General features: G+C 47.1%; 1 protein-coding gene across 2 annotated transcripts in view; it reads left to right on the top strand.

Moving 5' to 3' along the window:
* NEK6 (NIMA related kinase 6) overlaps positions 1–13,736 on the top strand; it is a 58,995-nt gene extending 45,259 nt beyond the window's left edge. For both annotated transcript variants that reach the window (XM_077189298.1, XM_054646673.2), the window contains exons 8-10: positions 5,304–5,398; positions 8,956–9,069; positions 11,768–13,736. In XM_077189298.1, the coding sequence (XP_077045413.1) occupies positions 5,304–5,398; positions 8,956–9,069; positions 11,768–11,878 (320 nt within the window). In that variant the 3' untranslated portion in view covers positions 11,879–13,736. The remainder of the gene's footprint in view (positions 1–5,303; positions 5,399–8,955; positions 9,070–11,767) is intronic.
* The last annotated feature ends 320 nt before the right edge of the window (positions 13,737–14,056 follow it).

A 14,056-nucleotide genomic window follows, 5' to 3' on the forward strand; every position in this document is an offset into this window, starting at 1 on the left:
AATAGATGAAAATAAATCCTCCTCTTCACAGGAAGTTACAATCACATCATCTGAACAGGCCAAAATATGATCATGTCTAATTATATGATCTTATCCAGTTTGACTGCTGCACTTATTATATTAATAAGAATAAATTGGGGCTTGGAAACTGGCTGCACATGTAAGCCAAGCTTGTGACCTTTACCAGGGCTGCTCCCTCTTAATTGAGAAAGCTGGAGTAGGAAGAGCTCAGCCCCTGGTGCACAAACCCTGCCCTTCCTCACATCACCAGCGTCCTGCAAACAGGTGAGAGGTGCAGGACAGGGGGAGCAGTGAGTGAGACTGGAGGTGTTGTGGGAGGGGTGGGCACATCACCATTTTCAGCGGTTCTTGGATCCCAGTGAAAAAGAATATTTTAACGATCAGAAAATACGCAGACGTGAAGCTTCTTTCTATTTTTTTGATAATTTGCCAGAGCTAGAGGTTTTGTAGCAGCAGGCAATGGACTGGTGTTGGGTTTGCTTTAATGAAGACGTTTGCTGAGGGAGCTGTGAGGGCCGGGCACCCCAGACCAGGGCAGGGCACCGGCGGGGCCGGGCACTTCCCGCTGCTGCGTTGCCCTGGCAACCGCCCCGAGCCATCATTTCTCTGGCTGCTGACCCATGAATTGAACGTGCGGCTTATGCAAATATATTCATCTCATTTCTCCCTTTGCTTGTATTTGCTAGCAGCAGACTGGCATGAAAGGGCATCAGGCAGCCCCGACCCGGCTGACAGGTGTAGCAGGGGCTCGGCAGCGCCCGCCGCCGCGGCGGGAACGGAGCCGTAATTAGAGCAAGGAACAGAATGAACGTCAGATGAATTACCAGGCAGCAGATCATATTTGTCAGGGAGGATTGCATACATAAAAATTAAGTGACAGTACATGCCGAGGTAATGAAAGAAAAATGAAAGATTTGCCTGTACACAGCTCGTGAGATGCCGGCGAGCGCCGAGCTCCGAGCGCCGGCGGGAGCCGGGAGCGGCGCCGGGGCAGCGCGACCCCGTGGGGCAGGAGAGCCCTGGGAAAGCTCCATGGGCACGCCTGCCACAGGGGCAGCATGGGCACCCCAGCCTCTCAGTGTGGGGACGGGCAGCAGGAACCAGCTGGGGCTGCGGGAGCTCACGGGGGACACCTCAACTGCCACTTCTCCCTGGAGAGGAGACAGGAGATGCTTCTCCATAGGGAAGAGCTCTTCCTGTACAAGCCTTAACAGCAAATCCATGTTTGCAAGGTACTGGGTGTAGCTGAGGTGAATTTTACTACTTGTTACAGCATGGTGGTTCACCTTCCTTCCCTAATTTTAGACTTGGCAAACTTAACATTAATCTTGATAGATCTTGTTTTAGTAGGAGCTATAATAAATTCAGAGAATTTCCATTAATAATACAATGGATAACTTTTTTGAGAACTGGTATAATGTCCATTTTTAGCCAAATAAACTTGGCATTATCCAGAACTTCTGACTGGCTTTACATTTTGAAGAAACAAGAGGAATAAGAAAAACATCCAACGAAACCCCAAAAGAAACCAATTTTACACAGAATAGTCTTGTTTTGGAGCAGATGATTTATTATTTATTCTTGGACAAGAATATACTTGGAGCAGATTTTCCTTCTGGGAGATTCACATAAGTCAAATCTTCCCAGTTTAGAACATGCCAATAGCCCTGGATTGGAGTACATGGGCTGTTACATGTTCCTTCTGGTTCCTGCTTGCATGTCAGGGTGAGCAGGGAGGAATTGAAGAGCTCTTCAATAAATGGACCATTTGTCTGCCTTCTTTTCTTTCTTTTGCTTGCCAAGCCAGTTTGCCATCTGAAACAAAATCCCAGGGCTTGGCGGGGCTGGTAATCAGGACTTGGTAAGAAAAAAATGGACACAAGAAATCCACTGAAAATGTCACCAGCCAAGTGTGTTTGGAGTTATTGGTTTGCCTCTAGTTCAGTATTTGTGGAAGAAAAGAGCTGCAGAATTGCTGCAGGTAGATTGTACTATTTACATGTGAAAAACTCAGCCAGCCAACCAAAAAACCCAACCCAACCAAGAACTATAAGGAGTTTGGCAGGGTTGTGTGATTCAATGATATGAATGAAATGAAAAAAAAAAAAAGAGCTTAGGACAACAGGTCTTGCAACAACAGCTGCGATATTATGCACAAAATATTTATTGTTTTTCTCCAAGAGTAAGTAGATTTCATCTAGGGATGAGTTTCTGAGGAAGCATTGCTCATGGCTGAGCCATGTTTGCAGATGTGAGAGGAATGGAATTTGAATTTCATTTTTGGAATAAGTTTGCCACCTTTGCCTTTGTGTTTTCTTTGTGAAAGAAGAGACTCTGCTCCTAATCTTAACTGGGAATAATTAGCATTTCCTTACCTTGGATGTTGCAGCCATCCCAGGGCTGTTGTGGCTGCCCATGGGCAGTGCTGGGAGATGTGCAGGAATGCTCTGGCATCTCTGAAGTGGCTGATGTTCAAGTGAAGGGCTCCGACTTCCAGAAACAGAGCAGGAAGCTCCTTCCTTTACCATAATCTTCCCTGTGGTTTTGCGACCTTTATAACTTGAAATGCATTACTCTACCACCTGGTGAGTAATGTTGAATCTGAGCAATATTTTGTATTTTCAGCAGGGCAAACGCTGAAGAAAGTTTCTGATTAATAGTCTCCGATTAGACTGTTCTTGTCAAATTGACTAATGGGATGCAAGGGCGAGCCCTGACTGATTGCACTGGAAGCCTTGTGCAGCTTCCTAGAAGATGCTCATTACAGGAGATTCCCACGTAATGTTGGACAGGCCAGAAAGAGAATTGGCCTTGTCAGTCTTTTATCATGACAGTTATTTAAAAATTAATGCATCAGTTTGGAAACGCAGAGCCCTGCTTGTTTGTACATTTGCTGACAAGACTACAGTAATGATAGGTAAATGTGCAAGGTGGGCTCCACGAAATGAGCTCAGGCGTGGAGCGCTCCCGGAGCCCTTAATGGGCTGGAGCAGCCCCGTGCCCCTGCAGCGGGGCTGGTGACGCACTGAGCCGTGCCACAGCCCTGTCACAGCCGTGTCACAGCCGTGCCACAGCCCTGTCACAGCCCTGCCACGGCCCTGTCACAGCCGTGCCACAGCCCTGTCACAGCCCTGCCACAGCCCTGTCACCGCTGGCACGGCCGGGGAGCCGTGATCTGAGCCGACAGTGGGGCCCAGCAGAGCCGCTGCCCCGGCGCCTGGCGCTGGAGCCCACGCGCTGCTCTTGGTGCCCACGCCGTGACCTGGAATAACGGAGTGCCAGGGCAGCCTGGGCACCACAGCGGGCACGAGTGGGGCTGCTGCTGCTGTGCCCCTCTCATCTGCCCCGTGCTCCTCCTGCCCACCCCGTGCCCCTCTCATCTGCCCCGTGCCCCTCTCATCTGCCCCGTGCCCCTCTCATCTGCCCCGTGCCCCTCTCATCTGCCCCGTGCCCCTCTCATCTGCCCCGTGCCCCTCTCATCTGCCCCGTGCCCCTCTCATCTGCCCCGTGCCCCTCCTGCCCGCCCTGTGCCCCTCCTGCCCGCCCTGTGCCCCTCCTGCCTGCCCCGTGCCCCTCTCATCTGCCCCGTGCCCCTCCTGCCCGCCCTGTGCTCCACAGCTCCCGCAGCTCCTGGCATGGCTGTCAGAGCTGCAGCTGGGCAAGTGTCCTACGCTGCTGCTCAGTGGGGACTTCCAGAAGTGTCTTCCACAACTTCCTGGAATGAATCACCATTTCTTCTGCAGCTGCATATTTTTAAGCAGGAAGATGAATCAGTGCTACCCCAGCCAAGTCAGTTCTTGTACAGAAACCTGGCAGATGTGTGGGAATTCCTTGGAGAGCTGTTCTGTCCATCGTGTGGACAGAGGCATGGAAAGCCTCTGAAGGAGTCCTGTCTGCTCCTGGTGTCCCAGGAAGTTACTCTGTGTAGCCCAGTGGAAATCCTTAACTACTGCCAGGGCTCAGGTCTCCTCCCTACACAGGGGCCTTTCACAGGCAATTAAACCCAGCCAGGCCTGGGGCTGTGCCAGCCTGACCTGCACCTCCTGAGCATGGAAACAAAGGCATCTCCCTGTGTTGTAGTTTTTAGAGAATTTGCAAAAATATAACTTTTCATTAGGATACTCTTCACATTGAAAGGGAAGTAAATTCTAAAGTGAAAGACCTGGAAGCATGAGCCGAGTTCATCACACAGGGCAGCTGATTGCTGAACATCTTGAGGGTCCAAATAAAAATTACCTTCTGTGTGCTGGGTCACGTGTGCAGGTGCCAGGGCCTGGCTTTGCCTCTCCAGGTTGTTCTTTGTGCCCCAGAACTCATTTGTTTCCCACAGTGTGCAATCCCTCCATGGGAACGCTGGGGAAGCTGGTGGCTGTTCTTCCACCTCTAGCACCATCCTTCAGCTTATTAGTCCTGCAGCTGTCTTCAGGCAGCTTTTCAAACAGAGAAATTGTAAACTGAATATTACAGGCAAATTAAGCATTTGCCATCTTGTGAGAAAAGGTCTTTAATTAGGAGAAGGATACACTGGAATGCCAAAAGGAAAAAAAAAATTGACAGGGGACGGACAAGCAAGGGGAAGCAGGAGAAAAGAGCATATCCAGTGCTTGGATGTTTTAATAAATGATGTATCTGAGGATTATTTGATGTAGTTGAGACTGCCAGGATGTCTTGTATTTTCAGTACCACAACTGAAACTTATTTAGGATTTTAAAAAGAACCTTTTTGAGGTAAGGAATTTATTAATAATTTCCTGTAACTTCTGTCCAAAATACTGAGTAAATTTCTTTTGATAAAGTACAGACTTGTGGAAGTACATAGAAATCCCCCAGCTTCTGACATAGCTGCAAGCTGGAGCAGGGTTTTAAAGCTTGGAATTATCTTAGTTTTTTTCAGCCAGGTTTTGCATTCCTGGCTGATGCTGGGCTTGGTGTCCCCTGCAGTGCCTGGTGACCTGTCAGAGCCCCTGCCAGGGGAGCAGCAGTGATGTGCTGGCTCTGGGGTCACAGTCACGACCCCCAGTGCAGCCTGGTGAGCCAAGGGCCCGATCCCTTCCAGTGGCTCTGTCCATCCAAGACACTCGGAAAGTTCTTGGGAGCCTGGAAGGGAAACAAAACATTTCCCACATGTCAGAAATACAGAAAATATTTTCAACCACGTTCACCATTGTCTGCTCTGTTTATGATGATATTTGGTTCTAAGCAGCTCTTTGTGCTGCAGCTGAGCCTAGAATGAAGTCTCTGTCACCTGTAAGGCACTAACCCCTGCTTTGTTTGTTTTTGCAGTGGGAACTCCCTACTATATGTCCCCAGAGCGAATACACGAGAACGGCTATAACTTTAAATCTGATATCTGGTCTTTGGGCTGTTTGTTGTATGAGGCAAGTATCTTCTCACTTTTTTCTCTCCTGGGTTTTCCATAACCACACAGTTTGGGACAGGGATTGAGGAGGTCAGACTGCCTGTAGTCAGCTTGTTGAGAATCCTTGGAAGAAGCATTTGGTGTTCACTGTGCACCTTTGAGCACGAGCGAAGGGGCTGGGCCACCCAAAGTGAATTGGGCTCACAGGAGATGGAGGATGGAGCCATGAAAAGCCAGCTCCTGCCCCCCTTCCTGCTGGGAGCAGAGCTCTGCTAGGGCAGCATAGTCAGAGTTTTTCCTGACTGTTTTTGGTTTTGAAAACAGCAAATTCATTTGAATGCAAGGTACTGGTTTCTTAGATGGAATTCTGACCAATTGTGGTATTTTAAAACAGAGGTTTTATGTGATGTGAAATCAGTGTCTCTTGACTCCTGTATTATGGCTGGAAGTTTCTCTAATTGTCCATTGTCTTACAGCTTGAGGCACAGACTCAGAGCAGACACATTTGGGTGAACTGCCCAGTGTGCAACTTGTTCTTAAAAGCTGTTGCATGTATTTTGAAAATAAGTGTTATGATTTTGTAACTGTGCTTTTGGTTTTATGATTTAATTTTTAGCAGGGATCAAAGGGTATCAAACAGTGTTGTACTTCTTTATAATCTAATCTAAATCTTTTTTAGATGGGTGCTCCTTCCAATTCAAGTGACAGTGCATGCCAGCATTTAGAAAGCTTTTATCCCCACCCAGGGAATTAAAATCCCTGGGATATATGGTCAAGAATATTGCTCACATCCTCTTTGGTTAACAAATTACGGGAACTGATGACATTTTGCTTCTCAACAGAACTTCTGGTAATCCCATGAAATTAGAGAATAAACAGAAATGTAATTCATTTTGCGAGCACTTTGGCTGGTTAATTAAACAAACACTGTAGGACGTGATGGGTAAAGCACATTTCCCCATCACACCTGTAAGGCTCAGAGCTGGGCTGTGGCCCTGCCCTGGGCAGTTGGGAGCAGAGTGGGCCCAGCTGGAGCCCAGGGCCCGGCTCTGCTGCAGTGCCAGGGTGCTCTGAGTCACTGCAGCCTGAGCTCCCGGAGATGGGATCCCAGATTTATGCAGAGAGAAATATTTAGCCTTGTGCTAAGATGTGTTTTTGTTGCAGGCAATATGGTCCCCTTATGGCACAGGAGTCTTGGTACTCCTTGTATTTCAAGAAGCTGAATTAATTGCACACTAAACATAATTCTCTGGTAGGAGTAGCAGTACTACAGTAACATCTGAAAAATTTGGCATGTGAAGCATTTCTAAATTTCCTTCCTACGTAGGTAAACCTTAACTTAGGGAACAGGAGCTGTGAGATTCCAAGGAGGACTGGACAGGTACCAATTTTATGCTTAGTAGTTAAACAACTACTTGACTTCTTAAACTTTCTAGAATTTTGAAAATTTAGCATCAGATCTGCGTGTCTTTGAAGGAATTATTTTATCTGCTTTTATGTCTTGTAAGGAGAATGTTTTTCCATTTGGCTTAGAAGTCAGGGAGGGATGCTTGTTTGGATATGAGTCACTTCTGATATTTCTCCAGATAGATTGTGTAGATAAGCTGCAGAGAGATTTAATGTACAAATTGCCTTCAGAGACATGTGTGTCCACTGGAATCCACTTAGGGAACATTGAGGGCTTTGGGACATGATGCCACATAGCACCACTTAACTTTGACATTGATAATAATAGTGATTTTTATTAAATCTTATCAATATAGTAGTAACTGTCTTCATCCCTCACTTCCTGTAGATATCTGTCAGCAAGATAACTTGGAGGGGATAAAAATAAGTTGTTAATTCCCAGAATGTAGCTACAAGCAATGACTTCAGCAGTTCTGGCAAGATGATCAATTTAAGCACTAACAGGGATTCCCATCTCTGGATGTTTGAACCAGTCCTGCTGCATGGTGGGCGTTTGCCATGGAGATCTGCCTGGCCTGGGGTAATTGCTCTAATCAAAATGTCAGGAGCAAACCCCAGTGTAGCATCACAAACTGTGGTTAGTGAGAGACTCTCAGTGCCTGTGGTCATGGCCCTGCAGCCCTGGCTGCTGTGGTCACAACTGGGTGCTCTCTCTTTCCACTTTAATTCCTTGCATTTACCACCCCAAACCCCACAGCGTGTCCTTTTCATTCCTTCCCTTTTGCACATGAGCACTTAACTAAACCTGGAATGGAAAGTTAATGGGAATTGGAAAACCCCTCTCAACCTCCCTGGCATTATTGATGTGTGTATTGAGATCTTGGAGACCCTGTTTAACCCTTGCTTGCTTTCTGTGTTCTCCCTAATGCCCCCATTAGTGCTCTCCCTGGAACAGTCTGTGCTGGCTTCTCCAGTTGGTTTTAGCTGATTGAGAGCAGTTTGCTATCAGTCCTACTTGGGGAGTAGAGTCTCTAATTGGACTGTGTCATTTTTCTCCTACTGAGTTGCCTACTGCTGTCATGACACTCATGAAGTAACAGTTACTCTTCACCTTTTGACTTCAAAATTCTTCCAGGCACTCTTGCCCAGCGCTGGGGTTCTTTGGGATCCTGTCAGGAGACTCTTCACCCTCAGGGCTGTGGGTTTGTGAGGAGTAACGTAGTGTTACTCCTGATAGTAGTGGTGAGGAGTGAGGAAGAAACACAGGTTTCTTCCCCAAGTTCTTTAGAAGACAGGTGTATGTTTTAAACCCAGAGTGGTTTGATTTGGTGTGTTCTGCATTGCTCAGCACTTGGATGTGTTTTTGCTGAGACCCCTTGGCTGCAGCCCCTTCCTGCAGTGCCTCTGGCAATCCAGCCCCACCAGAACTGCTTGTGTGTCACAAATCACTAAGAATGCACCAATCTTGGTTCCTCACTGTGGGGTAAGAGATTGGAGGATTTGGTCTTGGCTCTCTCCAGTCCTGCTGGGAGCTCACTGTGGGTCAGAAAGAGCCATAGTTCTCCAGACACTTCCACTGCACAGGTAAGGAGCAGCAGACCATTAATCATCAAATAACCCCCTTAATGTGCAGTGAGAAGCATCAACTTCAGCTGGCCTGGGATGTAACTGAGAGGAAAAGGAGCAGACTGATGAACATTTTCAGTAGTTTTGTTCTCATATCTGCCTGGGATACTCTTTTCTAAATAGCAGATTTCTGGCAGGAGATACATTTGTTTTGAGGTTGTTTAGGGGTTTCTTAAAAGATTAAGTACATTGCTCATGCTTGCAAGATTCTTCATCTTCTAAGCAGCTAAATTGTTCAAAGATAGAGAGAGATGATTGTATCTGAGAGGGTTTCAGAGTTGTCTTAGAGCCAGCTGAGTTCTTGCTGATGGGCTGCTGGTCTGAGCATCCTTTTCTTGGGTTTTTTTCTTGGGAACCCTGGCAGAGGCTGGCACCAGCCCTACAGGGGCTGCAGAGCTGCCTCAGAGCAGCCTGGGCTGGGAGCAGCAGCATCCCTTGCTCTGCTCACTGCCAGAGAACAGAATTGGCTCTTGCAAACTGGCAGCACCAAGGGCTTTCAAATCCTTTGTGTTTCTGAAACATTTTCTGTTTTTTTCTCTCCAGATGGCAGCTCTGCAAAGTCCCTTCTATGGAGATAAAATGAACCTGTTTTCTCTTTGCCAAAAAATAGAGCAATGTGACTACCCACCTCTTCCAGCTGAACATTATTCTGAAAAGGTAAATTAGGAGTGTGGTTGCAGGGGAATGGGAGGTGCAGTGAAGCTTCTCCAGGCACAGGGAAAGAGAAGCCAGGAGGAGAACCCCCCACATCTAGGGAAGAACAGGGGATGGCCAGTGGGTCCTGGATACTTGGCTGAGCAAATTATTTCTGTGGTGTCTGGATACTGATGAGCTAAATCAAGACAAAAAAGATTTCTTAATCTGGGGAATATTGTCAAAATGAAAGTCTATGGTGCTGGCAGAAACCAGCAGTGAGCTGTGGGAAAACCCTCTCCTTGCTTCCTTTCCCATGAAACATTTCATAAAAGAGCACTGATATGTTTGTTTATGTTTGTTTATGAGTTCTTCAGTGTGTGACAAAGTGGGGAAGGATTCATTTTAAGACAAAAAGAAAAGCCATTTAGTTTAATGCAGTAAGACCTGTACAGCAGCTGCCCAGGTTTGTGTGTCTGGCCATGAGGGATGGCAGCAGCATCTGAAGCAGTGCATAAACCCAGTGTCCCAGTTCCTGCTGGCCCAGCTGCAGACACATGTGCTGGGTTTCCTCAGGGCCTCTTGAGATGAGCTTGACTTTTTTCTGCCTCACCTAGACAAAGCAGCTGGATTTCCTTAACCTCCTCATTTCTTACAGCGCCTTCTCTTTGAAAGGAAATGGCGAATGGCATTCTCAATGTTCACTACATCCTAGGGGGTTTTTCTTTTGTTTCACTCTACCTCAGCATCCTGAGGAGGAGGCAGGAAGCCGGGAAGTACCGAGCACAGCCTGGCCTCCGCCCTGGGAGGGACCCTGCACCAACTTCACTTTTTGCTTTGTTTTTCCTGGCCAAGAAACTGGTGCAAAACGGTGCTTTGAGAACTCGGCTGTAGAAGTGAATTTTACCATTTCTTTGCCCCAAGCTCTGTAGCAGCACCCAGCTCCATGCATCCCTTTGCTGTGCTGCTGCAGCTTGCATTTCAGGATATGCCTGTTGGCAGCAGGAATTAGTGTAAGTTGACAGATGTGTTTCCTGTCTTTACAATTACTGTCTGTTTGCCTCCCTCTGGCAGTGCTAAAGAGTGTGTGGAGTGCAGTGATACAGTTGGGGTGAGAAGGATGGTTTGGAGCTCAAAGGCGCCGGCTCCCAGAGAACTGCAGATGGTTCATGCACTATTAACAGGATGCTGGGGAGGCTGTGCCTGTGGCTGCAGCTCCTCAGCTGCTGCTGGTGCTCACTGGAACAGCACAAACAGGGAATTAGAACAGGGCTCCAGCACCAACAGCATCCAGTGTGTACTTCCTTGGAACAAGAAAGAGGAATAAGGCAGTGTTTTTTAAGCTTTAGTTTCCTTTCAGGGATGTTCCTCTCCTCTGTGGCTTTTTGTCCCTCACCAGTCCACATCCCCCTGTGAGTAACTGCATGCTGCTGGGAGCAGGAGGAGGAGCTGGGATCCAGCCAGGATTGGTTTTCTATATTGGGAACAGATTTGCTGGTAACTGGAGATGCTGATCCAGGCTCAGCCCGTGGTTCCTGTGGGTACTGCTGGATGCCTGTGAGGACAGAACTGCCCGGGCTGTGTCTCAGTGCTGCGGGCACAGGGGAGCACAGCTCCTGTTTGGACAAATGGCACTGATAGCACAGGCCCTGGGCAGAGCTCGAGGAGCATTTTCAGTGGTTTGTGGGAGTTTTGTGGTCAGGGCTGGTATGTGTTCAGTCTTTGGGGTCTCAAGGTTGTGAAGGCTGCAATGTCCCTGCCCTGAGCTGCTCAAAGTCACCAGAGAATGGGCAGGGCCAGGCAGCAGGTCTGGGTTGGGAGCAAGGGCTGGCCTGGCTCTATCCAGAGCTGGAATCCTGGGGTACGTTTGTTAATGCAGCTGAGGCCGTGTGCTTGATAGCTCTATGGCCACGCTTTTAATTACCGGTAAAATAATTGGCACTGTGGCTACTGGGAGGATGTGAGAAGATCAGAGGCTCAAGGCTGTTTTTCCTGGTGCCTCAGGGGTACCAGCAGCTTTCAGTGTCTGTATAATTAAAAGCTACAATCTTTCATGTGCACAATAAAGAGGGCTGGGAGGTGGGGAGACTCCAGCCCTTCTGCATTTTATTTATTAGACATAATCAATGACCAGTTTCTCTTCCTCATAAAGGTTTTTTAGGAAGCACCAGGGTCTCATAGCTGTGTCCAGTAGCTTAGGATCCACAAGTGCTGGTCAGACTCTTCATGCTAAAGGCTGGAGTTTAGTGCTGGGTGCTGGGGGTGGTGCAGGAAGGGCAGCACAACTGCAGTTCCTGAGAACTCAGCTCAGGCTCCCCCTTTCCTCATTTCCCTTTCACTGGCAGGTCCCTCCTCACCTCCCACATCTTGGAAGTGATCTCGGGTTTCCTTCCTTCCTTTCTCTTTGTTCTGCTTGTGCCACAGTGCCTCCCTCTGTCCCATGCTCTCCCCAGCCCTGGGAGCACAGGCTGGGTCCTCCTTTGGGATGTAAAATATTCTGGGATTGAGGAAGATTTAAGTCTTTAGTGAAGATTTGATGGAAAAGATTCTTCTTGGCTCTTTTGGAGGCGGGACACACAGACATGAGCCAGACACATGCCTGGACTGTGCCCAGCACAGTGGGGGTTCCCCTCTCTGGCAGGGGAGCTCGGGCAGACGCTCCCAGAGCCCTTGCAGGAGTCCCGAGGATTCACTCACCTGTGCCTGTTCTGCTGTCTTGCAGCTGCGGGAGCTGGTGAGCATGTGCATCTACCCCGACCCAGACCAGAGGCCTGACATCGGCTACGTGCACCAAATAGCCAAACAAATGCACGTGTGGACCTCGAGCACATGAGCCAGGGCCAGCACTGCTCAGTCTTACTTGAATTCTTTTTCTCAGCTGAAAGCGACTGGTGCCAGGTCACACAGGTGGGAGGTTGAGCACTCGCAGCAGAGGCTCCATCATTTGCAGGTTATTTGACAAGGACTCTTACAGGTGGTTGTGCTTTTAACGTGAAGATTCTGTGAGGTATTGCAAGTGATTCTTTTTATTTTTTATTTTTAAGGCAAATAATGTTACGGATGTAGATCATTTAAGGGTCCTTTCTTAAAACTGTCGTGTGTAATCTAGGATAGCAGCTATTACCGAGGGCTCAGCGTTTGCCAGACCTTCTATCTTAACTGTAATGTGAAATATTGAAATAATTCCTTCAGTGAAATCACTTTATACTAATGTAAGGATTACCATAGATTTTGTGTAATTTGTATAACTGCTACTTTGCCTCTTCTGCAAATGGTTAATAGCAAATTCAGTTTTTACTTGGTATATTTTAAAGCAGCCATTTATGTTTTTATTAATTTCCTCCTCTTCAGACTTAGGAACTGGGAAGGGTTGGGGGGGTGGGAAATCCTTTTGTTTCATGATTTCTTAATTGAAAACTTAAAGAGTATTTTGATGATTCATTTCTCTGTCAGAGATGAGTTAAACATGAGCCTGGGGAAAAGATAAACACGCCAAGCAAACCCCTGCCAGCCTTGCTCCTGCTCCTTTCCCTCATTTTTCCCTTTTGGAATGGTTCTTCACCTCCAGGTTCCTGTTTAAAACCAGTGTTTCTCAAAGCCAACTCAGTTTTGGTGCAGAGACTTTTACATGTCCAATAGTACATCGGGTACTATCGGTGGAACTTCAGCAGTGTTTTAAACACTTAGAAAATTTAAAAAAATAAATGAAATGCTTTGTGTATGGAATTCTGCATAGGATCAGCCCCTTCTCTCAAACTGTGAAAGCTCATTACAGAATGTGAATGTTTATAAAATCTCAACGTGGTCTGAAGGAGTCATCGTCTTTAAGGGCATGAAAATTGTCAACCAGCTCAATTCATTCATTGAATCAATGATTTGTTTCCTTACTGCCAATGGAAATACTCCCTGCCTTAGGAACAGCGTGGATTCACGTTCCAGTGTCTCCATTCCATGTGCCTGTCAGGAGCAGCAGGGCTGTGCTCCAGAGGAAACCCTTGAGCCTGTGCTGCTCCACGTGGGACAGGGGCTCGTGCCAATGAATTCATTTGTGTGAGACACTTCAAATGCAGCCTGTGCCTGGTTTGTTTTTTTTAAAGAAAGCTTACAATCTTTAACTTTTTTGAACTAAGAGTAGGGTTAGGGGGTTACATACATATATATGCTTTTAGTGGATTTTTTTAACCTACTTTTCTTTACTTAAAGGAAAACTGTAGTGCCATCTTCAACTACTTCCTGTAAAATTTGGGAATATTTGTATAGGGTACCAAGAAAAGCCATTAATTGCTGTGAATATGGTTGGTATCATTAATGGAAGATGCCACTTACTGAGGCTTCTCAGCAGAAAGTTGAGGCTGCTGCTCTCGGGAGAGATGTGGGAAATTTCAATCAGCAGGAGAATGGGGTGGAGGCACCAAATTGCTCCCACCATTTCCATGCCCACCAGCTTGGTTATTTATACCAGCTCTTTTGGCACTTCCCAGAGTTCAGCCTGAACCTCTCTGGCTCCACTGCAGCTTTCCTTGGAGCCATGGCTTCCAGGGAAGCTCAGCTCAAGTATGAGAATCTGGAGAAGTCTGGTCACGTTCTTGCTACATGAAATTTCGTAGTGCTTATAAAGAAATGTATTTCAAAAGGTAATTTTTTGCAACTGTGCCTTTTTAGATAAATAAAAGAAATATTTCCAAAATAAACACCTTTGTTTAAAAAACAAGAAAGTCCAGTATTAAAGGTCCAAGTGGAGGTGAATAACAAGACAATCAGACTCAAAATGAGGCTGGATCTGCCCTGTATCTACAGCAAACAGGGAAGCAGTAACAGCACCATCCCCTGATGAGCAGTGATACCTGCAGTGAAGGAGAGCAGCGTCTGCTGGAGGGGGCGAGGGCAGCAATTCAGAACCACCAATGCTCTCTGTTTTCTTACATTCTATTAAATCAAAACAGATCAAATTCGACTTCTGCAGAGCAGTTTTACTCCTGCTGTTTTGTTCCTGGAGTGAGGTAACAAAGCA

This window comes from Agelaius phoeniceus, chromosome 21 (assembly GCF_051311805.1).
Source record: "Agelaius phoeniceus isolate bAgePho1 chromosome 21, bAgePho1.hap1, whole genome shotgun sequence".
In the NCBI taxonomy this organism is placed as follows: domain Eukaryota; kingdom Metazoa; phylum Chordata; class Aves; order Passeriformes; family Icteridae; genus Agelaius; species Agelaius phoeniceus.